Source organism: Populus nigra, chromosome 2 (genome assembly GCF_951802175.1).
Source record: "Populus nigra chromosome 2, ddPopNigr1.1, whole genome shotgun sequence".
NCBI lineage: Eukaryota > Viridiplantae > Streptophyta > Magnoliopsida > Malpighiales > Salicaceae > Populus > Populus nigra.
The window spans coordinates 48,491,742-48,517,732 of NC_084853.1; the positions used below are offsets into that span (position 1 = coordinate 48,491,742).

General features: G+C 33.7%; 4 protein-coding genes and 1 non-coding gene across 6 annotated transcripts; 2 read left to right on the forward strand and 3 right to left on the reverse strand.

The window, feature by feature from the left end:
- Positions 1-2,063: 2,063 nt before the first annotated feature.
- LOC133683051 (uncharacterized) lies at positions 2,064-2,540 on the forward strand. The gene has a single exon (XM_062106562.1). The coding sequence runs from the start codon at positions 2,064-2,066 to the stop codon at positions 2,538-2,540; it is 477 nt and encodes a 158-aa protein (XP_061962546.1).
- A 2,323-nt stretch (positions 2,541-4,863) lies between these two features.
- LOC133682571 (putative glycosyltransferase 7) lies at positions 4,864-8,634 on the reverse strand. Of its 2 annotated transcripts, none has more exons than XM_062105964.1 (2): positions 6,989-8,634; positions 4,864-5,355 (listed from the first exon to the last, which is right to left on the reverse strand). In XM_062105964.1, the coding sequence occupies exon 1, from the start codon at positions 8,394-8,396 to the stop codon at positions 7,020-7,022; it is 1,377 nt and encodes a 458-aa protein (XP_061961948.1). In that variant the 5' UTR covers positions 8,397-8,634; the 3' UTR covers positions 4,864-5,355; positions 6,989-7,019. The 2 variants fall into 2 exon arrangements, with proteins under 2 accessions (XP_061961948.1, XP_061961947.1); XM_062105963.1 differs by having other exon boundaries at positions 4,864-6,168.
- A 3,047-nt stretch (positions 8,635-11,681) lies between these two features.
- TRNAT-AGU (transfer RNA threonine (anticodon AGU)) lies at positions 11,682-11,755 on the forward strand. The gene has a single exon. It is a non-coding gene; the product is annotated as a tRNA-Thr (tRNA).
- A 346-nt stretch (positions 11,756-12,101) lies between these two features.
- LOC133682789 (heptahelical transmembrane protein 4-like) lies at positions 12,102-15,777 on the reverse strand. Its single transcript, XM_062106310.1, has 4 exons — positions 15,526-15,777; positions 15,032-15,294; positions 14,034-14,340; positions 12,102-12,949 (listed from the first exon to the last, which is right to left on the reverse strand). Exons 2-4 carry the CDS (start codon positions 15,289-15,291, stop codon positions 12,287-12,289), a joined length of 1,230 nt encoding a protein of 409 aa, XP_061962294.1. The 5' UTR covers positions 15,292-15,294; positions 15,526-15,777; the 3' UTR covers positions 12,102-12,286.
- Positions 15,778-19,622: 3,845 nt separating this feature from the next.
- Positions 19,623-21,446, reverse strand: LOC133682279 (cyclin-D1-1-like). Its single transcript, XM_062105562.1, has 5 exons — positions 21,085-21,446; positions 20,916-21,002; positions 20,413-20,716; positions 20,214-20,329; positions 19,623-19,934 (listed from the first exon to the last, which is right to left on the reverse strand). The coding sequence occupies exons 1-5, from the start codon at positions 21,355-21,357 to the stop codon at positions 19,776-19,778; spliced, it is 939 nt and encodes a 312-aa protein (XP_061961546.1). The 5' UTR covers positions 21,358-21,446; the 3' UTR covers positions 19,623-19,775.
- Between the last annotated feature and the right edge of the window lie 4,545 nt (positions 21,447-25,991).

A 25,991-nucleotide genomic window follows, 5' to 3' on the forward strand; every position in this document is an offset into this window, starting at 1 on the left:
AATATTGACTCTATCAGGTTCAAGTTTTCCACTCGGGAACACCAGATTCTTTTCTTTTTTATTCTTTTTTAATTTTATACATTTCAGTTTTCACTTAATTTTTACTTTCTAGATAGCTAAAAAAAGTTCTTACGGCATCAGAAGGCAGACATGGGCAAAATTTTGAGAATAAATACAGACGACAATAAGTTAAAATTTGGAATCCAGGCATATATTATAATCGAGGATTGAATGGAAGTTATATGTATTACTATTTAATATATCTATAATATATCATCCAATTAAAATATAAGCAAAGATTGTGACCTGTAGAGTATAATGCTTATATATGTTTTCCCCCCTCTCCTGCACTTCTTTTTCGATTTTTACCAAGAGTTGCTCTCGGTGATTTAGAGTTTTTTATAATAAAAAACCTTTCAACGTCACTTCTCTACTTCTTTCTTTTTATATATATTCTTGGTCCTAAAAATAAGAGGAAATGTTGTTTCCTCGATGAAGATTTTCTGGACAGTCATTGAAAAAAGTTTTCTCATATAAACATAATTACTTCAATAATTATAAAAATATAATTACTAATATAACTTTTATTTAGGGAACATTTACATGTTAGGTTCACAAACTTGATAAGAGTCGTTGGTTAGCAATAACTTTTAAAGTTGCATGGATGGAAACTATTAAAAGCTTTAAACTTTGAAGTTCCAACTTTGATAACAATTAAGAATGATAATGGCAATGCAATCCTTGATTTGCTGTCTTATCATAATAAAATATTTTTGATTTTTTAGGATAAAATATCTTTGAAACCCAAGATTCTTTTGGAGTAAAGAGCACAAATTCAACACAGTCCATCAACACCTAGAGCTCAATACCTGGTTGGGCTTAGAGATGATAAGTCAGACATTTCACAAGATCAATATACATTTAATTTTAGTGTTTGGCTAAATCTAGAAAAATTAATAGGTGTAATATCTTGCTATACCCATAAATATATAGATTCAATGCTGAGATGATAAGTCAAACATTTCACAAGATCTATATACATTTAATTTTAATGTTTGGCTAAATCTAGAAAAATTAATAGGTGTAGTATCTTGCTATACCCATAAATATATAGACTCAATGCTTCACTGAGTTTAGAGATAATCAATCAGCACCCCTTGTATAATCATCTTTTTAAACAGCTATCCCAGGAAGAAGAAAAAAACCAATAAACATTGAACTATCAGTAAGGAAAAAATCAAACGGCAGGTACAATATATAATACATAGGTTTCTGAATTTGTATATTTCTTTATTTTAGAAAAACAATTTTTGGATTTTTTTTTCGTGTCGTTTCTATTCCGGTTTGCAGTTTCTCATGAATCTACGATCCGGCTCAATTACCTGACAAATGCACCACAATTGGTCCGTAAACCACACTCCATTCAATGGATATATGGCCACAAAAGGAGTAAACTAATACAGACATTAAAGATTCTATACTGGTCGTCTCTTAAATATTGTTGAATGATAAAGTTGAGTTAACTAAAAAATAATAATAAAAAAAAATAACTACATCGTCAAGTGGTTACAAGAATTAATTAAAATGTCATTTTCTTTCTTTTTTTTATTTTAACAATAAATCCATGTTCTTTAAATATGACTTTTTCTTTCATATGATTGGTGTAATTTTTAGCTTAATAATGGTTTGTTGGCAAGTTATAATTAGTATAGAAAACGTTTATGGGCATGAAAGATTCTACACTAATCTTAATTTTCCCATTAATTAAATTCATAAATATAAGAAAAAAAATAACTATTATTTTAACACGATGGTTATAAAAAAAAAACTTAATTAAAATGGTATCATCCCCGTCATTTTCGTCTGTTGATAAACTAGTAATTGCAATCCTATTTGCTCCAACATTCCATATATATTTGCCTTGCCAGCCCCTGTAATTGCAGAGCATCATCTATTAACTCATGTCCAGAGTCCTCGAGGATAAGTTCTAGTCTTCTTCTTGCTTTCTTCATCTCCCATTTACCTGTATTTATTATCACTCTGTTCAGTCTTCTTTAGAGAACATGGTTATCAATAAGAAGTCCAGGAAAGAAAGCACACTAAAAAAGATTCTGAAGGCACCCCTTAGGATTTTGGCCAGGGCCAGGGACTTCTACATGAAGGGAATGGCTGAATACTCAGATCAGGTCTGTGTGATGAGTTGCCCAACAGGCAATTTCAATGCCATGCCTCGAAGTTACAGTGTCAGCTCAACAAAACCAAACCACTTGGATGATGATCGTAGGGGGCCTTTAAGGGCTGCCTCCACCAGGAGTAATTTAGGAAGTAGAAACAGCAAGATCAATGTGGATGTTCCTGCAAGACAACAATATAGTCATAAGAAATCTGCAACTCGACTAGGAGACAATATGCCTAGGAGTCATACTGTTGCTATTGGAAGGATTGATGAAGAAAAACCATGTGATTTTGATGAAGAGGATGTCAAGGTTAAGGCCAATGTTTATCCCAGAAGCAGAAGCTATGCTGTCTCTAAAAGGTGAAGAAGGGGGCCGGTAGTTCCCTTTTATCTTCACTTTTCAGACTTTCTTGTCTCTTGTTTGTCAAATTTGGCTCAATTTCTTGTTTGCCAACATATATTTACAGTACCTGTTTCAGCTTAAGTTCCAACTTTGGCACGTGTGCCGTTCTTATCCTTGTTTTTGACAATTGAAAAGGAAGCTTGTCATCAATTTTCATAAATTTCTTAATCCTTAGTCGTCATGAAGAAGGCTGCCTCGTCCTAAATTGGAAAAAGTAATTGAACTTAATCTTGAAGGTTGGTGCTAGAATACCTTCGATACATACTACCTTAAATGTGTTATTTATTTTTGTTGGAATTGGAAAGTTCTGTCTCAAAATCCTCATCCCCATCCGCTTTCTTTTATTTGACTTGAAATTTTATATGGATTAGTGTTAAGGTAGTATTTGGTTACTTCCATTCACCAGCGCAGACTGAAATAAAAAATAAATAAATTGCTCTCCGAACCGTGCTGGATAGTCACCTATCACGCAGCTCTCACTCAAACCCAACCTGTGGTGGATCCCGAGGGACAAAGTCAAAGCGCCGATCAAGCAGCGACACTACTCTAGGCTCAGCTTTAAGCTGCTATCGTTCGGTTTGGATAAGTCAAGCAGCTTCGGTTGGTTTGCCCAGGTGATCTTCCCTTATCTTCCCTAACGTTCAGAGTTGTTCTGGTTTGAGAAAGGAGCACCGGCTGAGCACCCTAAATGAATAAGAAATGGACAGCAGAGGGTGCCGCAGGCATGATTATTATTATTCAACCAAGTTGAAGCTAGCAAGATGTCGATTACGCACCAGAGGTTGGTAAGAACTGAGGACAATGACAGAAGAGAAAAGTTTTTAGCAAGTCTAGTCAGCATGACTAAGCAGTCTAAACGCCTTGAATAAATTGAATAATTTGAGGGTTTTCCAAAGCTGTTAGACCTTATATAGAATTGGATCTTAAAAATTATCTAGTAAAATTTAAGTCCCATCTAACAATTTGATTTTTAAAACTTTTTATGTCAAGTTATATTGAACTAAGCTCTGTTACGTAAATAAATCCGCTAGGTTTATATATATATATATATATATATATGATCCATTAATAGCAGATCTTCATTTAGATGTTGTTCAGAACCGTCAAAACTTTTCTGACCCACCTACATCAGCAAAGTAAAGGTTGAAGTCTTCTATTGTGGAGACTGCCGTTCAAGACCAAACTTTGAGGTCTCCAGCCCAGCCGACTTGTGACAAGATTTGAGAATGGAGTAGAAATCTACTTGAGGAATACCCATCCATCTATTTCCCTTTTGATGCGTCGACATACCAGAAACCCAAGTGTTTAGTTAATTACTATTAGCTCAGATGTTTTCAATGTGATCTTTTATTATCTGTTTCAACAGTGTGTATTGATTGTAGGTTGCTTTGTTTCAGGCTCCTTGGATTCTTGAAACACAGATATAACACTGTGCTGCTAGCTCATATAAATTGCAGATGAAAGGAAAACCAAATAAGCAGCCTCTGCTCTGATAGATTTTCAGTAGGGTGGATTTGCAGAAATTCAATTTGCAGAAAGTCTACTGTTACAAATCGCACCTCAAGAGCTGCGATTTGATATAATGACGTTGAGGATTACCATTTCAAATCTGTATTGCTACCATTTCATCTCCTCCCTTCCTCACCCTACGATCAAATTTGAACTTTGATCCTCCCATGTTTTTGGTATTGCCATGGGACAAAAATTTATGGAATTCCAGCATGGTTCTTACAACAACAGCTAGATCTTAGTTGCTAGAACATTTTCATGTTATTATTATTTTTCTTATTGTAACTTTAGAATTCCATTTTGCTCTTGCAATCGATTCAATTTCATGTAGAATTGGTTCCAAATATGCTGTTAAAGGAATCATTAAAAAAAAAAAAAAACAGTGATTAAGCATAAGACAACTCCATGTTTTTCGAGAGAATTAGCTCAAGTTATCCCCTCATCTCCAATATATCCATACAAATATAATTGTTCCTAATATTTTCTTCATTTTAAATTATTCTTCGATATATTCTTCTAATATATATTTTCACAAAAATTAATAGAAATACACATATCTTTCTAAAACTGGGTTAGGTTTAAGTTTCTCACCCGAAAGTATTTTCATTAATTCTGGTAACAATACTTACCGATAATTATTCAGAGATAAATCAAAAGCAATCAAACATAATAGACTAGGCATAAAAAACCAACGATAAGTGGCGCTAATTAATTATATTTTTACGTTTTGCGTTATTTAAGACTAAAAACCGTTCTGATTTTCAAAAAAGAATCGTTGAATACACAGACAACTTGCATTTTATTTTTCTTTTCATGGATCCCAATTTTTGGGTGAAGTAGCGTGACAGGATACAATGGCCAATTATTACACAAGTTCTCCACATAATCAAGGCATGAGGAGAAGACAGAGGCACAGGCAAGGCAAGCAAAACTTGCTTCAATAAAGCAGGACAGTCATCCTATTCTGGATGAAGAACATAGATTCAACGATGGCAATCACTGCTATATATACCTTACAAGCATGGAGACAATCATTTATCAAAGGGAGGATAGACCTACAAAGAAAGAGAAAGACATGAATCTTGCAAGAGTGTCTCGTGTGTGCAGACATGCTGATGAAACATAATCCACTGCCTTAAGCAAGACTACTTGAGGACAACTGCTGCATATTGATTCAGTCGTCCCTAATTGCCAACAGAAAATATACAGCCATGTCGAATGTGAGTGCACGGGAATGGAAGGCTTGAACCACCCTAGTTCAGGTTTTCTGTCATTCAACAAGACATATGGATGAGCACTGAGTGCTAGAAATCATGTGTATATAATTCGATTTATGCAGTGTTTATGACAATAATCCACATGAATCTCGTAAACAACGGGGTTAAAAACCTTGTCATAGATTACAGATACGAGGCATTGCCCCCACATCAAAGTCAGGTAGAAAACTGTCCGCATGCATAGATGAATCCATGAAATCAGAAAATACATGTAACACGTCGGGATTGGAATGATGAAATCGGAATAACTCAGAAAAAAACAAAAAATCCGAGATAATAGATGAAATAATACAGCTCGATCACAAGGGTAAATCTAAAATGAATCTAGAATGAATTGATAGGCCACTATGTCTTTAAATAATTTAATGATTTATCATTCTGCTCAGCTGCTCAGGAACAACTAATATCCACAACTAGCATATTAGCTATGTAATGAAATTTTTCCAGGCTCGATAGATCTGCCGGAAAGGATTTTGGAACTGGGATCATAAGGTAGGGATGAGTCTAGATTGCCTACGTTTTGAGAATCGAGGCCATGTCAATTCCCATCTGACGCATTGAATATATTATTTTATTCAAACCCAACGATATAAGATGTTGATATTGAAAACATAGGCATTATAGCAAGCTAGCAACCTACCACAAGGCAATTACCGTTTCACCATAACAGAAACTTGGAAGTTTTAAGAGAGAAAAGAAAATCCAAAAAAATAACTACTCTTTTGATCACAACAGCCACTTGGGCATGGTTGAAGGGATGCTGGAAGGTGTTTTTGGTCACTTTAAAACGAAGATCCTTGTCCCTATCACGAGCACAAAAAGCACCATGATTTAGTCAAAAACAAGCTCAAGTGCCACGCAAACAATTCTTTTCTTTATGCACATAAACTCAAGTCACCCCACCACCTAACAAAATCATTCTTCTATCATACCAAGTCCTCGATAAGTGGAACATTATCCTCCAATCATGCACTAGTTTAAGCCATGTAAAAAAGTGCCACTATATGCTTCTCTCTTTTCAGTACTTTCAAACAAAGCCTTCAATTATGGCCGTAGTGTTTTTTTTTTTCCTTTTTAAAAAAGAATGAAAAAAAAAACCATGGCCACCAATTCAATTATTCAAATGGTCAATCAATTATTTCATGCATTACAAATATCCAATCATCATAGTATATAACATATTTGTGAGACCCGACTTGAAACTAACCTCGAAAAGAATCGGAGTAACTCAGTCAATATATCAATCCACAAATTAACTCCAGTAAAAAAAAAGTCATTGTTTTTATTATAAAAACAAATTCATTAAAATTAACTCGGCTAATCTCATGAAAAAACGTGAATGAGTCAAAAAGATTTTATTATATTAATATCCTTTTCAAATTAATTTGAAATTCAGCTTCAATCAGGATTTTATGGGTTTTCAGGTCAACTACTGAGTTTAATAACTATTGTATTTGGTATAAAAAAGAATACTAAAAAATTATGCTTGACGCTCTTATAAAAACCAGACAAACCTATGATTAAATACTTAAAAAAAAAAAACAGTATAAACCAAACCAAAATACAACACCATGCACGGATGAGCAACTAAATTAACCACTGTCAAATTCAAACAAAACTTACTTTTTTTCCTATGTTTTGGTCGGTGAATCATTCACCAAGGCCCATCATCGGGATAATCAAAGGGGGTCTCGGTGACCGTGCCAGAATCCAGTAAATCAGGGTGCACAAAACCATACTTCCTCAAGACTTGATTATCAGCGAAATTCAAAGCCTTGACCATCCCATTCCAACAAGTCTCCCCGTGATAAATCTGATTGTGATCCCCACTACAAGGCTGACAGCCAGTAAAATGTGTGATGAAGGGTCTCCTCCAGCTCCCTTTACCATTCCCTGCCTCCTTCAAGTGTGGCTCTCTAAACACGCCGTATTGCTCACTCACTTTCTCTGCATGTCGTCTCCTCAATTTCCCATCTTCCTTTTCCAACTCCGTGTACTTCTCCGTTATGTTATCGTACGTTGGCACTATATCTGCCCAATACCCTTCAAAGTAATACTCCCCTTCTAAGTAAATCTTGTCCATCAAACCCTTATCCTGATAAAGCATATAGATCAAGCCCGACTGATCGTCTGATTCAGGGAACAGCTTGTCCTTGAATACTGACCGTTGGATTGGACCCCACTTCTTATATTCAGAACTCATTGGACCCATGCTACTCCATTTCTCCATGAAATCCATAGACCACTGACAATTTCTTATCAGAAAAACGCCAGCGTTTAAAGCCGTCCAACTCTTCTCCTTGTAGATCAACTTTTCCCAGCCGTGGACCACCAAGTTATGGTTCCTGTAATCATAACGCCGTAACGGGAGCTTGTATTCCATGTCGGTGAACATGGCATCCGAGTCAACCCACCAGATCCACTCAGCTTCTGGGTGAGCTAGCATGGCTGCTTTAACGACGGGTAGTTTGGCCCAATAACTAGACATTTTTGGATGTAACAGAACATTGTTGTAAAAGATGTCGTAGCCGTGGATTCTACAGTAATCAACTTTGTTCTTGAAGAATCTTAAAAGTAAATGATCACCTATTGGGTTCTTGCATGGCTTCGATTGTGATCCAGTCACAAGAACCACACGATCACGAGCGCCAGGGGCAAATGAAGGGTGACGTTTGAGCCACTCTTTTCGCTTCTCGTCCCAGTTCTTCATCGGTCTCTCGATCGAATAACTCAGTTCTTGATCGTCATAGAAGGTTTGGTCTGGTGGGTCGTAGCCTAGATTGACAGCAGGATTTTCTTGAACGCATTGCTGGGTTCGGGCGTCGTTGGTGGCGGATTTTGTACTACCCCTGGGTTCGAAAATGTGCGGAACTGTGTAAGACCACAATGACCAGACTAGTAAAAAAGCTAATAGAGCACCACCAAGATAGAGAAACCCGTCACTGAAACAGGACAAGGGTTTGTTTCTAACACTTGATTTTGCCATTGGAGAGTATTGAGACTTGTTTTGGGGCACTTCTGGTGTGATCATTTTACATTAAGCTACATGTGAAAGAAAGAGAGAGGCTAACCAGGTTAGATTTTTCTAGTAATATTGTATCTTCTTTTGGCTAGTAGTAGTGACTAGTGAGAGTGAAAGATGTGTTGGACTTGGTAGGTTTTAATGCATTGACCAATATTGATGCCGCAAGTTAAGAGGAGAGGGTTTATGCAAGAGAGATTATCATACAATTTGCAAAAATCTGGTGGGGTATTTAGGAGCAAGAAAATGAGTTTGTGATTGGAGGGTGGAGAGCGTCGGTGTCATGGCGCCTTGTAGGCTAAAATGCGCCGGGCTTGTTAATTGAGGGCTAATAATTATATAATATGATCCTTGCTTTATGTTTTTGTTCACATAGGTGCTTTTACTTACAATTTTATGAAATCAATCTCTCTTCCTCTGTTATTTGAGTCTAGGGATGGTTCTAAATTGAGTATATGTCAATCTAGTTTTCTTTATCTTTAAAAAACGGGGGATTGATTTGATCATATTTAAAGTTACAAATTTCACTGAGCAAATGGTAAGAATAGAGGGACATATGAGAGTGAGTTTTAGGCATGAAACGATAAGGTAAGGCGTGAACTACGGCAGTAATGGGGCGCGTGTTGATGAGGTGTGGGGTTTTAGAAGTGACACGTAGACTATTACACGTGACAGTGCATCACCGACACTTTCCCAGTTGAACTAGAATTTCTGGTATGATTTTGGACATTTCCGGCATAAGTTCCGTCATTTACGATACTTTTGTCTTAAGTTTTATTTTATTTTAGTTAATTATTATCCTCCATACCGTCGTCTTCCCCTCGCCTCAAGAATTGGGTTCCATTTTATTTTATTAAACCCTGGGGCTCCTTGAATTTAGCTCTCGTATTACATAATTAATTATTTTATTTTCAAAACAACGACCCCCTAGTTCTAGAATCCGAATCTCCAAATCACATATAATCATTCAAGAGTAATTTAGAGATTATATATATATATATAAAGAAATCTCTTATCAAGCAATTTTAAAGATGCATTATTAAGTCAATTTAGTACATCAAAGATCTTAATATATTTTATTAAATACTAATTTTAAAATTGTAATTTAAGAAGTTAAAAAAAATAGAGTAATTCTCCTTCATCACCATATTAATCTTGAATTTTTAATTGTTTGTTATGTACAGTATGGGGAGAGGAACTCAAATTTAAAACCTCTTAATTTGAAGGGGAGAAAGGGTTATTATGAAGCTCGGACACTTGTCTGACTTTAATTTGTAGAATAAAAAGAAGAAACGCCTTATTCTAGTTTAATGAGGAAAATGGGAGCCATAGTGTCACGTGACCATCGATTGTTGAAAACCCATTCTAAAAGAGCACACAAGTCAACACACAGAAAAACCAAACGGACAAAAATAGGACTTCAATTCACTATAATTGGCTATAAATTCTCTTGACCGTGACCATTTAACCCAACAATACTCCGCTATTTTGGTTATTGGGGCTTTTTTTTTAATATTAATGAAATAATCTGGTTTGAAAAAAAAAAGATGGAAAGGCAAAATTTATATATATAAAGATTGAGAAACACAATATTTAATCTTGTAGTTATTTTTAATTGTGATATTTCAAAAAAAAATTGTGAAATTGGTTGGACGTGAGGAGAGAAGAGACAAGAGAAAAAAACAAAGACCTTAAAAACATACGACCATTTTTTAGCAACAAATATAACACACTTAGGTTATTTTTAATAATATTATTTAGTGTTGTTAGATTTATTTTATCAAGATTTTTTTATGGTATTAATGATAATTTAATTGAAACTTTGGTGTTCTTTCAAGATTTGTTTTTTTTTTCTGTCTCTCTCTTTTTTTTCTTCTCTATCCTCATATGCAGCACATTTCAGAATTGTTTTTAAAATATCACAATTCAAAATAGCAACAAGCTTGAATGATGCATTTTCTAATCCTGTAATATACACACTACACTATTTTGCTAATTTTATTTTTTATTTTTCTGGTATTTCTTTTTAAAAAAAACACCATACTCCTCAATCAAAAAGAAAAAAATCAATATCAAAGAGGTAATTTAGTGTAGAATATACTTTAAAAGTATTTTTTAATTACAAATATATTAAAATAATATATTTTTATTTTTATTTTTTTATATCATCACATTAAAATCATCATTAAAAAGCACATATTAATTTTATGTTTTTTCAAGTATATAATAATTTTAAAAGCATTTTAAAAAAGCAGAAACTGAAAAACAAGCATGACCCTTAAAAAAAACAAATAAGAAGAAATTAATGGACGTATGAATTCTTCAACAAAAATGGTGCAGTACGTTGATAGTGAAGAGTCAAAAAAAAATAATCAAATATAGAACAAAAGTCGAAACGACCACCAAGTGAAGACGCCAATTCCGAGATCAGATCATCTATGACATGTTGAGCTTTATTATGAAACTGCAAACAAAAGGACGTCTTCTGTTCATCTTATGCTCCTGTTATAAGTTTTTTTCCTTTAAACTGTGAATATTCTAATCATATTTTAATTAATTTTACGGGTTATAAAATTAATAATTATATAATATAAATTTTCTTTTTAAGTGTTTAGATTGTTGATATATATTTTAATTAATTTTATCAATCCTGAAATTAATAATAATATAAATTTAATTTTAAAATGTATAAAACTCAAACCACTAATTTTTAAAAAATAAATTTAAAAAATAATATTGAACTCTACCCTCTAATGTCTCCTAACTTGTTTCTTTGCTCCGTTCAAGGTTGCATCCATCTTTGCATAGCCTATTACTGGTATATTTTAGTATTGGAATTCACAAATCATGTCTGGAGCATAATTGTTAAACCGACAAATTGACTCTGGAAATTCAGATCTCAAAATTTGATTCTAGTTAGATTTTATTTAACCTGGTCAAACACTGTATAAACCCTACCGAATCGGTACTAAAAAATTTCTTTTAAAATAATAAAAGTTCTAATAAAAAAAATTCATTTGGTTGACTCAATGATAATCCATGGATGAACTAGTAACTTGGTGAATGAGATCCCTTTTGGGATTAATTTTCAAGTAGAGTCTAACAACCAGTTTGCCCTACCTCCATGTGAGTAGTCGATTTAATTCAGACTGACAACATGATGAGCCAACTGCAGACACAGTGACCGTTCTGATCGCAGTTGGGTCCTAGGTCTCTCCTGTCACTGTCTGACAATGGTCTCTTAACACTTATACAAACGTTATTAAGATAAAATCCAACACCGTGCCAGCAAAAGCTTTCATAGCTCAGTTGGTTAGAGCACCCGTTTAGTAAGCGGGAGGTCTTGAGTTCAACTCTCAATGAAAGCATTTCGATGATTTCTTTTTATTTTTTTGTGTGTATATATTCTTCTTCGGAAGCTCACAGGAAGACGAACGTGGAAGCAGGTAAACCAAAGACAACTCTATCTCCGTTTTTGTTCCGTGTTGTATTGTCCCTCGGTATTCTTCTACCTCACGCTATCTAAGTCTATTACGGAATGGAAACCAAAGACGACTCTCTATCATGGCCTGCTGCATGTGTATTGAGGACTGAATTTATCAACCCAAACTCGCTACAGTCCTCATCATTTTGACAGTTTCAAATCAAGAGGTAGAAACTGAACACCATTTTCTGTTCCAGCACATGTTCTTATAGGCGATTTGAATAATAGAATACAGTACAAGAGAATACAATTATTTTATTCATAGACATTCGTTGTAATGCACAAAAACAACAGCAGAGAAGTCTTTTGCTTTTCCACTGCCTTTACATATCTAGGCCAGCTTTACTTATTTAGTGACACAATGACATTAATCTAAGATCTCATCCACTAATCAGTTACTTTTAGCATTCAGGATTTACGTTCCTCGACATCCTTCAAGGTCTCGCCACTTGAGGTAAACCAGCCCTGCCTGATAATGAGTATAAGCTCCAGCCACTACCAATACATGGAAAAGTTGGTGACTGTGCCCTGCAATGTCAAATTTCCCAGGCATCCATCTTTCTGGAATCCTTGTGGCATAAATCAGTGCTCCGATTCCATAGAAAATCCCCATCAGGACCTCATAGCCAGTTGTGTGAAGGGCCTCAGGCTGATGCCAGAACAAGATAAGCTTGTGCAGAATAGGCGCCACCCCAGACAAACCCATGCCAAGGAAAAGGGATGCACGAACGGTACGGAATTCGGGATTTTGAAACACTGGCAGTAGTGAAACCAATATTGTGGCAACCCCCAAGAGAGTTATGAACCCCAAGTACAGGTTACAGAAAAAAGGATTGCACATGAAGGAGTAGTACACAGGAGGGTAAAACGAGGTGGAAATGAGGGCTGCAATTCCAGCATAGTCAAGCCTAAGCATGATGTATGTTAAGCGCTCGGAGTGGCACGAGAGAAGGTGGCAAGTGCTGCTAGCTAGCAAGCAAAACATAGCCCCACCCAAGAAAGCAAAGAATGGCCAACGTGTGATTGGCCTCAGCATCAGGGGTGCTATCATGTTTGCAACATCCTCCTTCATGCTACGCTGGATTTAAAAGGGAAAAATAGTAATAAGAACATTAGCCAAATGACGACAGGAGATTAGATGGGAGATTCTATACATGCAAATTGCTGAATATACAAAACGGTAGAAAGCAGCAACTGGAAAATAATATCAGCATCAATAAAGAATATTCTTTTAAACCCTTCTCTTCTTGCAACTACTGATGGATTGGACTACCATTCTAATCATCGCAATACAAACACCATTCAATCTTTTAAATACAAACAGAAAAATAAATCAATGTTTGTTCCTAAAATATATATGTTATAAATATACTGAAACATCACAGCAATACGTGTAAAGATAAGGCATGACTATCTTAAAATAATGGCAAAAAGTTGTAGTGTGAGATATGACATCCCATGCAACAAAGTGAACCTTCAGCATCAAATAGGTGAACTGCTGAAACTTTGGAAATGTAGAACTTAGTTCTATGTTACATGTAACTTGTCAAACAATACACTCTAAGAGTGTGCATATATGCTGTTTTCACCTTTCATTATAAAACAAGTAATTGATACACGCAATATAGTTTGAAATACAGATGGCTTCTATGTAAACAGCACAAATGTCAGTTGCAGGCTGTCTGTTGCTCAGAGTCTTAGTTGAGAAGTTTTGAAATTCAGAGCTTATGCAATTGGCAAGTTGCCTATTTCTGATTTACAAACATAAATTTAATAAATCTTTAAACACAAAAGAAAGCAAAATTCAATCCTTCAGAGGTAAGGTTCTGAAGACAGCATCGGTACCAATCAACACACCACAACAAAAGCAAAAGGATGAAGGAGAACTTCATAGAATGTTGCAATTTCAGTATTCCAAAATCTTACAAACATGTGAGGATATCTTGATGCTCAATGCACCAAGGAACAAGAATATCCAATTTAATCAGAAGTATGAATTATAAATTCTCCCTCACAAATCAGCCATCTAATTTCAACCAGCATCATATCATGTTACCACAGACAGGGGCATAAATTCCAGTTTCATCACCAACCACCAAGAATGTGGCCCACCAGTGTCATCTATTGACTGTAATATCAGCATTGAGGAAAAAGATCATTACCAGAACACACACATCAGTCTGGTTGCTATGTGAGAACCGCTCAGGCAAACAATTGTATAGAAGGTCCATGACATGCCATCTTGAGAATGATGGAAGCAAATCAATTGAAGGCAATGTACTCTTCAACTCTCCGCTAAGTTTGTGCAGATCAGGCATGTTGGGTAACGAGGGAAGGCATTCTTGCAATTTGTGCAAATCAGCTTTCAACACCTCAGGTAGTTGTAGAGAATGAAGATCAACCACCTTTGGAACCTTCATTGCAGTATATATGGTCAAGGACAGGAAAAGGAAAAACCCGATCAAATGCCTGCAGTGAATCAATAATCTGATATTAAAGACCCGAAACAGAACATCTGACTTCTGAACCAAAACTTATGAAAAGGGCACTTCAAATATTGGCATCACCAAGTTCTTGGATCTTGGAAATAAGTCAGGATAACAAAATACGACTGGCCTATTGAAACCACACAAACCTTTAGTTCACTGAACAACCAAAAGCTGAGTTACTGACTAAAAATTCAGGAATTTAAATTTGATATCATCCCTCTTTGTAGACTCAAAAGTAAATCTAATCCACCCACATGAGATTTTAGACAATTTCTCAAACATTTCTATACCGAAACCACAAGATTTGTTGAATATGAACCTCTCATTTTATAAATATTGTATGCTATCAGCCAGCAATAAAAACCATATTTCATTTCTGTCCTCGTATCTTCGCTTCCTCATTCCAAATGGAAGTGCCACTGTCACATAGACAAGCAGCACACTACTTTCTTCCTAAATATGAAATCAAAAGGAACCGCAAACCTTTTAGTACAAAATCAAGCAAGAAACATATGTGACCAGTCTTTCTCTAAACAGTAAAGAACCACAACAATCCACGTACGGCCAACATCTACAGCAGATTTTTGCACAAACACCAAAACAAGAGACTTTGAATTAACTCCATGAGAAACACTAAATAAGGGGTTGTTGCCATAAGATGGGAAACTTACGTCCAAACATTCAATGTCTCATTGTGGATAGTGAAGACACTGAGCAAAACCTGCTTCAAAGGCCATTCAGAACGGTAATGGCCCAAAATGAACTCATTGTCCCTTAAATATGCGGGCAAGGAATTGTACTCTACAAGCTGGTACTTAACTTTCTTCCATAATCTCTTCCCTTTCCCTTCCATTGAAACACTTACTGGGAGTTTCTCAATTGTTTCAGATATCAGCTCTGAATCCTCACTCGTATGTTTTACACCATCCATCCTCTGTTAAAACAAATGCACACATGCCGTCAAAATAAATAAACTAATTAATATAGCAAAAGCCGTATTTTTGTCAAGGCAAACCTCAAAATCAAGAAATGGGATCGTACAGAATAAGAATTCAAGAAAGTCTAAGCTGCTAAAGTCTTTTATGGAATCAATAAAAGAAGAAATATATAAGAATGGGGTAGAGAAGAACCAAGAAAGGAAGAAAGCAAAGGCAGAAGATGGTACCTGAAATTGAATAGCTAGATGATGATGATGACGATGATGTTCTTTGCGTATAAAAGAAAAGAATTTTCAAGCTCTCAAGTCGAAGGCCATACAATAAATCAAGAGCTAAAAATTTATAGAGGGAGGATCCTCCAAGGGAATCGGAAAGAGAAAGGAAGCAGATGCTTTTGAGGAGCTGCGGAGATGCCAAAGCTGGTTTCGGTTCGGTGGCTCTGTTCCGCCAAATGGTTGCCGATTCGAAACGATATTAATAGAAATGGAAATAAATACAAAGCATTGGAGATATTTTCGGGTACCCTTTCGATTTTTTTTCTTCTCTGAGATGGTAATACGTTGAAATGAGGTGGTGATTGTGACAATTATAATTGTCAAAATGAAGTGGTTTTTTTTTTAATTTCTTTTATGCTGATTCAATTATAAACTATTTAATTTTTTATGATACTATAATAATAAATTCGTTAAAAGTTTTATAAAATGCAATAACTCTAATAATGACTTGAGTTTACTTTGTAAAACCAAACCATATATTATGGGCATGGCTAATAAATAAACCATGTATTTTAATGGGAAGTTAAATGGATCTATTTTGATTAAATATGATTTTTAATTTTAGAGATTCAACATTTGCTTAACATGATTTCATGTGATTACTACGTAGATTTTTCTCGGTTTTATAATAATTTTTTTATTATTATTATTAATGAAAATGTCTGAGTTATTTTACGCGTATCTTGACTAATTTTACGGGGTCTAAAGTTAACGACCATGTAAACTTTCAATAGCTCTGAAGTTTGTGGATTTTGAACCGGTAACCTCTAGAGAAAATATTCAGGGCTTGATCAATTAAGCTGCACCCTTTAAACTTACCAAATGAAAAAAACACTATTTTTTTTTTATATATATAAAAAAACTAGGCTGAATAATGCTAAAATCCAAAAGGCCTAACAAAGAGTCCTAGCTCAAAAATGAATGGAATAGACTTTAAAGTCCAATCTTCTCACCTTGCTAGTTTTGGTTTCGAAGGCCCAAAACAAAAAATAAATATGATAAATTAATTAATTCTCAAGTTAATTTCAATTTCATATTAGGGACCTAATATATATATATATATATATAAAATAACTAAACGAATAATGATATGCAAAAAACTATACAAGGCAACGTTTCTTAGGAAATGATATTTTTGAATAATTTTTATTTTTAAAAAACATAACTATTTTTTTTTTATCATTTTCTTTACTAGCCTTCTTTAAAAACTATGTGATGATTTTCTTTCTACCTCTTTTTAGTTCGAAAGCCATATGTGTCCGACAAGGATAACGAGCTTTGTAGTAAAATGACTGTTTTGGAATTTGAAATTGTGTTTTAAAAATGTAAAAATATTAATTTTATGATTTTTTAGTATTTTTTTATGATTTTAATGTGTTGATATTAAAATTTAAAAAATATAAAAATAAAATTATTTTAATATATTTTAAAGTGAAAAAAACTTTTACAAATCACAATGTACTACTACGATATCAAATAAACAATAGTCCATGTATATAATTTATAATGTCAAATGTGGACGCTTGGAATTAAAGTTGCCATTAAGATTATTTATTTTTATTTTAACGCTTTGACTTTTGAAATTTGATTTTATTGACATAATTAAGTTGGGTTACTACACGACTATTGGGATTAGAATTAAATCTAATTGATAGTCATCCAGGTTAATTAAAAAAACTAAGCGTTGTTTTTAACAATAGTCTAATTAACCTATGAATAAGACGTTTTATTAAACAAAACAATATATAATTTTTTTCCTTTATTTATACTCTAAAAAAAGGCTTAGAAGCTTGGTTTTACAAGGTATTGTTTTTGCCCGTGACAGATAAATACCTTAATTAAAAACGATTTTCCCAGCTCATCTTCATCATCTAGGACCAACAGAAGAGCCACAAAGTTTATAGTTATTGTCTCCAGCAGGCCTTATTAAACTCCTTTTTCTTACTAGTCTGTATTGGCTAAGATTTTGTTTATTTAATAGGACGTGGACTGATTTTATCGAATAAGCTGAACAAGATTCGACTATTATTATCCAGAAAATTGGTAGTGTAAAACCTTACATGTGAACTCGGTCGAGGGAAACAAAGCGGAAGCAAACTCAATCATGTCGAGGGAAACTAGGAAATTGGCGTTGTTTTTTTAATGTATAGCTATTAAATCTGGCTTGATAAATTGATTTTGGGATCTAGATTTTGATTGTGACAATGTTAGATATTAATTACACGAAAACCAGTGACTTCTTAAGTTAATTTGGTCGTGTTAACTCTAAAAGAATTAAAAAAAAACATAGAAAATATTGTTATGTATAAAATAATTATCTGAATTAACCTTATAACTCATAGATTAACCTAATAATCCAAACTCTAAACCAGGTCTAACAATAATTTTATGATTTTGTGTGCCCTTCCAACTTCGAAGGACAAAGTTATCCAAAATATTTTATCCTTGATTATAATTAACTAAAATATAGCAGATGCAAACACCCCCAAGTCATATTTATAATCTTAGAATTAAGTGTCCTTTCTCTACTCAAGAAAGCTAAAAAGCTATATTTTATTTCTGGCAACCACAACTCATTTAATTATTTATATCCATTCAATGAACCTCAGAAAGGCCACCTTGAAAGCATCCCCGCGAGCACGAAGCAACTTCTTATACTTGACCTTACGATCGGTAGTCTCTAGAGTGACCCAATTATTTAAAACACAAAAATAAATAAAACCTTAGATTCTAAACCCAAGTGGTTACAAATATTTTCGTTTTCTGAGAAGGGTTGATAAGGGAGTATGGTTAGCTTAATGACTTTAACCTTAACTAGCATAAACCCATTTTAATCAGAGTGATTTTGATGGATGATGGAGAGTGACGCTAGTGTTTAATTATTATTTTTGTTTTCTTATTAATATTTTTTTTTTGTTTTGATAATATGAATATTCCAACTTTAATTGGGATGCCCGGACGTAGCAGCCGTGCAAGACAATTATTTTGACAAAGCAGGCAGAGAGAAATTTCGTTTTTCAAATCAATCATGGGCTCCTCGTCCTCTGGGCTTACCAAAAGAGCTGAGTGATAGCTTCCCGTGAGTTGATGGCCCCCCACGCAAGAGCCTACGATCCTTCCTTGATTCTTTTAATTCGTGTGTTTTCATGTTTTTGTAAGCAACTCTTCTATTTTCTTTTCTTCTTTTTTTATAAACAGTATTTTTTAATCGATTTATACATCAATCAACCGAGATTAGATTCTCTCTTGAATGATTTTTAGAATTTACTCATATCATTGTAGTATATTTTAAAAAAATATTCTAATCTAAAAAATTAATAGAGAATAAAATTTTTATTAGAAAATAATATAAATCATATCTTATTTAATAATTTAAGTTATTAATTTGAAATATTTATTTTGATATAATATTAAAGTCTTAATAATTAAACTATCAAAGATTCAAATCTTATTAACCTCATTTTTTATATAATTAAAATTAATTAATAATATAAGTTAGTGTAGGTTTTTTGAAACCCAAAAAGTTTTTGGTTGAGAAAATTTATTAAAAAATAATATAAATTATATTTTAGGTTTTACATTGAATACGATAAAGTAATTCTACGCATGTAATTTATTTACTTTCAATTATCTTGATACTTTGATAAATAAATAAAAATGACATGTGTAGTTTAGTTGTATTCAATGGGTGGCACAAACAAAATCTTAAGAGAAACAAAGAAAGGAGGAGACTTTTAGCTTTGAAAAGAGGAAAAATTATAAATGAAGAATCCAATTGCAGATAAAATTTGGATTGTAGTTAATGAATTGTTTGAAAATCACATAAACTTAAATATATACACCAACCGCCCGGCCCGACTCTTCATGGCAATGCTAGACATAAAAGAAATTGAAGGTGGTGGAAAGTTATTTTTTGTAGTTTCAAAACTCAATATCTTTTTTTCAGGAATTTAATATATAGTTAATTTAATATATACATGATCATATTATATCATAACTTAAACAATTCAATAATAGTTTACAATATTATTGAGATTGAGACAGTGGCAATTGGTTTTGTGGAAGGAAAATGCAATCGTTGCAATACAAAATGAAAAAATAAATCTATCTCAAAAAAGAGGATTTGTTTGAGAAAGAATAGACAATTAAATACAAGAGAGCCCAAACTTTTGATATATAGATATTGTCAGCAGTATCAATTTTCAGCACTTGTTTGGAGACATGTCTTGGCTTGACTTGAAACCCTTCCTGCAGCATCTCTTTGAATGGCAATTCCCCGGCATGGCTGCATCAAGTACCTCAGCACGACACCGTTGAGGCATGCTTTGCCTAATAAGGTTGTAGCATCCTCTCACCATTTCCTGTGACGATTTTTGTCATGAAACGGTAATATTTTTGTTACTTGTACGTTTGATTCACTAAACAAAGGAAAGTTTGGACAAATTGTTCATCAAAGGACAACTGACTTTAACCACTATTACATGGTCTAATAGCCTCAGATCCAAATAAACTCTTAGTGAGGGCTTTAATATTTTTTTTAGTGATAAATATTTTGTGATTTGTTTGATGAGCTTATCGTGCACCAAAACTAATACAACCCCCTGATAAAGACTTGATGAAGATAAAGTTTTAAGACTTGCCTTGTCCATTCTACTGTGAAAGCACTCTAATTTGGGGCCATCAATAGTTTGATTAGTCACCCATAGCACTGCAGCTGCTGCTATTGTTGATGGAGCATAAGCCAAGATTTTAATCACTGTCAAGATTCATGCAAGCTAGCTGTGATTTTTGTTTTTATAGAAGAGATAGGAAAATCTGATCAGTCTAGGAATTAATTACCTGTACATGTGCTGATGATAAGATCGGATGAATGAGTCAAAATAAAATTTTTACTTCTGGGGTTGAGATGTGGAAGCTTTGCAACGAAATAATGCAGAAAAGAGAAAGGTGTAATGATGTGTAATCGCCACTTGAGACAGCTCATGACCAAAAGCTCCATCCTTTGAACCGTGCTTGGTTTAAATAAAAATCTGGGCTCCAATAGTTGTATGTCTAAAAGAGATGGGACTCTTGTTTCCTCCAATTTTGCTGCTAGAGATAGGCATGCTACTGCTAATAGCTGCAGGGGCCATCCTTTACCTTGCTGCATGAAACAACGATTAAATGCGAAATTGACAGGCTGAATCTTGTCAATCTTCTGGGCAGGGCATCCTAATATTAGAGTAGAGAATGATTCTGATACCTATTGATTTGTTCTTTAAAGTATGTGGCTCCAATGTTGTTAGCAATTGACCATCCTAAGATTGAAATATATAATGATCATTAAGTTAAGAACACACTACCTGCAAAGGACGAGATAGTATGAAGCAATGAAAATAGCTGACAGAGAGATAGGCTGTTTCAGGCTTAAACCGGTAGGAAGCATGCGCCTGCAAAGCAGAAATGATATTTAATTACCAAGAAAGAAAGAAAAATTTCACAGGGGAATGGATTTAAAAGACCAGCATCAACCTTTGACATCCAATTCAGTGCATCTTGATGAGCTGAACCAACTTGTGAAATCTCTAGAAATCGAGTTATTAGCTCTGTTGCTGGCATTTGATGAAGCTCAGAAAGGAGGATATTATCAATGTAGCTCTCATCGATATCAACTGGGAAATCTGTAGATGAAAGGCTACTGGTTTCACTAATGTCATCATCTTCACTGGAGCAAAGTGCAACACCAGGTGTTTCGTTGCAGTACAAGTTAATAGGAGTACTGGAAACATCTGTCGAGACAGACATATTGTAGCTGATCTTTACTCAATGGAACTGAGCATCATTTTTCCAGTAGAGGAAAGGTGCAGAACCTTTTCGCTACTTGTGGTGTTGGTGTATCTAATATATTTATTCTGATAATCACTGCTTTTGATTTTGACATGACTGCATGTAGGTCATTTGCATGAAGCTTCCTTAAAGAGCAGCCAAATTGCCGTAGGGCCAATTTTAGGATCGGTGGGTGACTAAATTCCTGTAGCAGTGCTTGTCTTGTATCCAAAATTTTTCCAAAATTATTCCCTGCCGCTTAAGATCATGCTGCAATAATAACGTTAGATGTTTACAGGGAGGGATGCCAAATTGGCGATAGATTGGGTCAGGGCAGGTGGTTTGTCCATCGGCTTCTAACCTGGAATATCCAAACCCGTCACCCACCTTGATCCAATCGGGTAAGGTCGGATGGAGGATTCTCTCCATCCAACAGAGACCCTGTCCTGTTTTTCATTCAATTTTCAAAATTAAAATCGTATTCTTAACATCTTTAATCATAAATCATAAAATTATAAAATAAAATCTAAGCTTCAAATTCATGCATAGTACTATTGAAACCCTTCAGGAATCATTCGACAAGAATTCATATGTTGTAGTGGAAGTTAAGAAATGGGATTAGATTGGATGACAACTTTGCTTGATTGGGTTTTTATCAATCTCGATGGCTTGCTTTTCAAGGGAAATAATTTTTCTACGAACCTTCTTCATATCTATTTAGTTCCAATTATGGCTATAATAACTTGTGCTCCGAGGACTCAACCTTACAATAGCTCATGGCTTTGTCTTACGAAAGGAGTATTTTGGGGGAGATTGGGTAGCGTTACCTAACCCAACAAGTTGAGAGCCATTGATCCCGTGGAGAAGGCTTGTGAATTGTTGTCCTTGGAATTTGGAAACGAGCTCCAATCTATTTTCTGGAAAAGCATAACTGACTTTTCTCCTTTAATACGATTTAATTAAGCTAGCTCTTGTCTATTTTAATAAACAAATTAATCATATAGAAATATCCGTGCACAACTTAGAAATCTGAAAACTTGGTTCAAGAACATGAATTGCCCTGCCGTAAATCAAATAGCCTTTTAAGGGCCTAACCGTACACACTCTAAATTGTAAGTTCATTTTTTTATATAGATATCTTGCAAATTGAAATTTTTTTTTTCCAATTTTAACTTTTGAACTATAAGCATGTTTTCTCAGTAGATTTTATGATAAAGATGGTGGACTAGAAGACAAAGGAAGCATTAAGGTTCAGGGCAAAAGGGGACGGAGCTCTTAGAGGGAGTCTCCATTTTTTAAACATATATTGGTACCACCTCTACCGCGCACTAGGCTCCCTTTTTTGGAAACTTGTGATGGTCTGACCAATCCGAGAAACCATGTTAATTGCTTTCCAATGATGATGATGCTATATCAGATGGCAGACATGGTGTCATAAAGAGCTTTTCATCAATTTTAGAAGGAAAGCCCCTATCATGGTTCTCCAACTTACTCTAGAGATATATGAGGAACTTCTGGGACCTTGCAGTTGAATCTCTACATCATTTTGCAACAAGCAGGGGATCAAGTAAGACTACAATTACATTCATGAGTAAATGACAAGAAAGACGAGAGTTGCTGAGGGATTTCATGATAAGATTTTACACGAAGACCTTAGAAATAGCAGGCCTAAGTGTATCAATGTTGATGTTATTGTTGCCAGTGATTATATCTGTAATAAATAGCAATGAATTCAAAATGGCTTTGGCATTAGAAGAGCCTGAAACAATATGAGAGCTAAAGAAGCGGGCTGAACGATATATTCAACGTTAAGAAGTGGTGGGCGCCACTAGAAATCGAGGGGGGAATAGGGACAATGAAAGATCGGATGGATCAGGAGAAGGAAAGAGGATGCAACGGGCGAACACTGATGGCGTCTAGGTCTCACTAATAAGGTCAGAGGGCAGTCATGTGATCGAATGCCTTTGACTGTAAATCATACTATATGCGGTGTCTCAGACTCTCAGGCATGTTCTTGAGTTGATTCCAGTACTTCAGAAAGGCCCAAGCAGTTTGGGCAGAAGTCGAGTAGAAGTTGGAGCAAACGAGCGCAAAATATATAAACAGTTAACGTTTACGCTAAATGCTAGCATTTAATACTCCGATCCCCTCCTTTAATGTTTACGCTATACTAGGAGTGCCAAGCTGCACATACCATTTATACCACATCTTCTTTAGTCGAGGAACAAATTATCTCAATGAATTAAATTACATTGCAGAGAGTAGTTACGATACAATTCAATATAAAAAATTTATGGAAGTTGTCTCGCTTGTTGAGAATGAAAACAGATAAATATGGAAGGATAAACAAAGCAGAATACCAGTATGTAACTCGATCTGCAAAAATGCCACACACATAATTGTAAAATTGAGAGGCTCGAAATGTTGATCTTGCTGGGTTCGGCCACTGGTAGAATCTCCAACCTTTTCTAGTGATATTATATTGTGGATTATTTCAGACAAAAGTGTTAATGAAATGAACTTATGATATGTTTATTGGATACAATCCATTACATTCTCCCTTCCTCCCCTATATTTCTGCAAATGACAAGCAGTTCAATTGATTCCTGTTCTTCTGCTTCTATACAATCTACAACTTTCGCATCGATTCCTGCTTGCTTGCAAAACCATGGATTTACACATGACATACGAAATGAGATTCTTTTAATTTCAATTCTAGTTATTAAATAAGCTACTTTCTAGCCCATCTAGGCGAAATAATTTATTGGTATAACACGGAATTTAACTTAAGTTGCAGGTCTTGTCAAATGCTCGGATTATAGGTTACTCGAGTTTACTGAAAAAAGTTAAAATAATATTGTTTTAAAATTAATTAGAAAAAAATAAAATAATATTATTTTAAAAAAAAATTTAAAAAAAATTAAATTGAGTTTTGATAGAGTTAACTCATCGATGAGTTGTTAAGTTTGACTGGTCATCTCTCACCTAATTTTTTAAAATCTGACTTGGACTACATATCGGGCCGATTGAATTTCAAGTTATGTTAGATTATATCAGACCATATTTAATAATACTGAATTTAAGTATTCGCATCAACATATAATGTTTAATTTCAAAATATCATTTAATGTCGATATGTAGAGTTAACCATAGGGGAAGAGGGAAGATGGACCACTGGCTCTTAGATACTATACTACATCGGTGGCTTGTGCGATGCATTTTTTAATCCAAAATAAAAGTTTAAGAAATGATTATGTTCTTAAAAAAGTAATTGAATTTTAATAAATAAGTTAAAACTTGATTAATTTAGTATTACAATATAAAATCAGGCCACAACAACATATAAATAAAAAAAATATTGCTCTAGACAAAGTTTCGCTAGCACGTGAGACCTGTAACTTGGACATGAGATATGTTTAAATTATATATTTATTATGTATCCTAAATCATGAGATCAAGATAATTCAATAGATTTTTTTAAAAAAAAACCATAAAGCTATTTAAAAAAAACAATTTCAAATAATGATATCAAAAAAGAAAATAAGACAAAAAAAAATGTCAAACCCTGTTAATTCTTCAAAACCGTGACCTAGGTCATCATACTAAAAACACTATACATGAAAAAATCATAAAGCTCAATCCCTATAAAATAAAATGTTAAATGATGAAATTAAAAAAAATTACAAAAAAATAGCAATTAAAAGAATGAGGGTTAAAATTGACATAAACAATAAATTAAAAGACAATAATGAATTTTCAATTTGTGAGCTAAATTGAAAAGAATAAAAACATTAATAAAAAGAAAAGAAATCAGAAATTAAAAGAATAAGGATTAAATTGCAAATATCAATACATGATAAAAAAAATTGAGCATGTAGATTTTTTTAACGTGTTTTTTTACATGAAAAACTTGTTAGATATAAATTAAAAAACTTATACACACATCTTGTTAAACAGATCAAGAACATCTTGTAAAAAAACAAAAAGAGTCATGAATGATAAATAAAAACAAAATTGAAAAAACATAAAGATAAATGTACATCAACATATTTAATATCAGAACATGAATTATTTACTCGATTGTATTTAATAAATTTGTTTATCAAAATCAATTTGTAATAGAAATCAATACACATATAAAATTTATTTAATAAAATAAAAAAATATTATGCAAAGTTCACGTATTAAAAATCTTATAAAAAATAAATAATTTTTATTATTAAAAATAAATTTAGTCTATATAAAATAATAATAAGATTACATATAAATCTTAGTAAACTCTTAAAAAATTAAATATATCTAATATAATTAAAAATATATTATTATTTCGAAAAAGTTGTAGACTAAAGCAGACCTAACGTCCGACCCATCAAGAAAAGATTGTACAAACTTTGCATGAGCTTTGCTTAAGTCCAATATATAGATCTCACAACTGACTCGATTTAATATTTTTTATTCCAAAAAGAATTAAATAGACCTTTCACTAATTTTGACCATCCTCGATTTAATAGTTTTTATTCCAAAAATACTTTACTTCAATGTAACACTTTTTCATTTTACCTCTTTCTATTTTTTTTTTCATTTTTTTCCCCAAAAAATATATTAAATTTAAA

Bases quoted from the DNA above. Each gene is read 5' to 3' on its own strand.
- LOC133683051 (XM_062106562.1), top strand. From the start codon at position 2,064: ATGGTTATCAATAAGAAGTCCAGGAAAGAAAGCACACTAAAAAAGATT.
- LOC133682571 (XM_062105964.1), bottom strand. From the start codon at position 8,396: ATGATCACACCAGAAGTGCCCCAAAACAAGTCTCAATACTCTCCAATG.
- LOC133682789 (XM_062106310.1), bottom strand. From the start codon at position 15,291: ATGGATGGTGTAAAACATACGAGTGAGGATTCAGAGCTGATATCTGAA. The intron at 14,341-15,031 runs GTAAGTTTCCCA...GATTCACTGCAG, and splicing joins GAGACATTGAATGTTTGGAC to GCATTTGATCGGGTTTTTCC. The intron at 12,950-14,033 runs GTAATGATCTTT...TTTTAAATCCAG, and splicing joins AGACTGATGTGTGTGTTCTG to CGTAGCATGAAGGAGGATGT.
- LOC133682279 (XM_062105562.1), bottom strand. From the start codon at position 21,357: ATGTCTGTCTCGACAGATGTTTCCAGTACTCCTATTAACTTGTACTGC. The intron at 20,330-20,412 runs GTAATTAATTCC...GAATCTTGACAG, and splicing joins TATCATCAGCACATGTACAG to TGATTAAAATCTTGGCTTAT. The intron at 19,935-20,213 runs GCAAGTCTTAAA...AAATCGTCACAG, and splicing joins TTCACAGTAGAATGGACAAG to GAAATGGTGAGAGGATGCTA.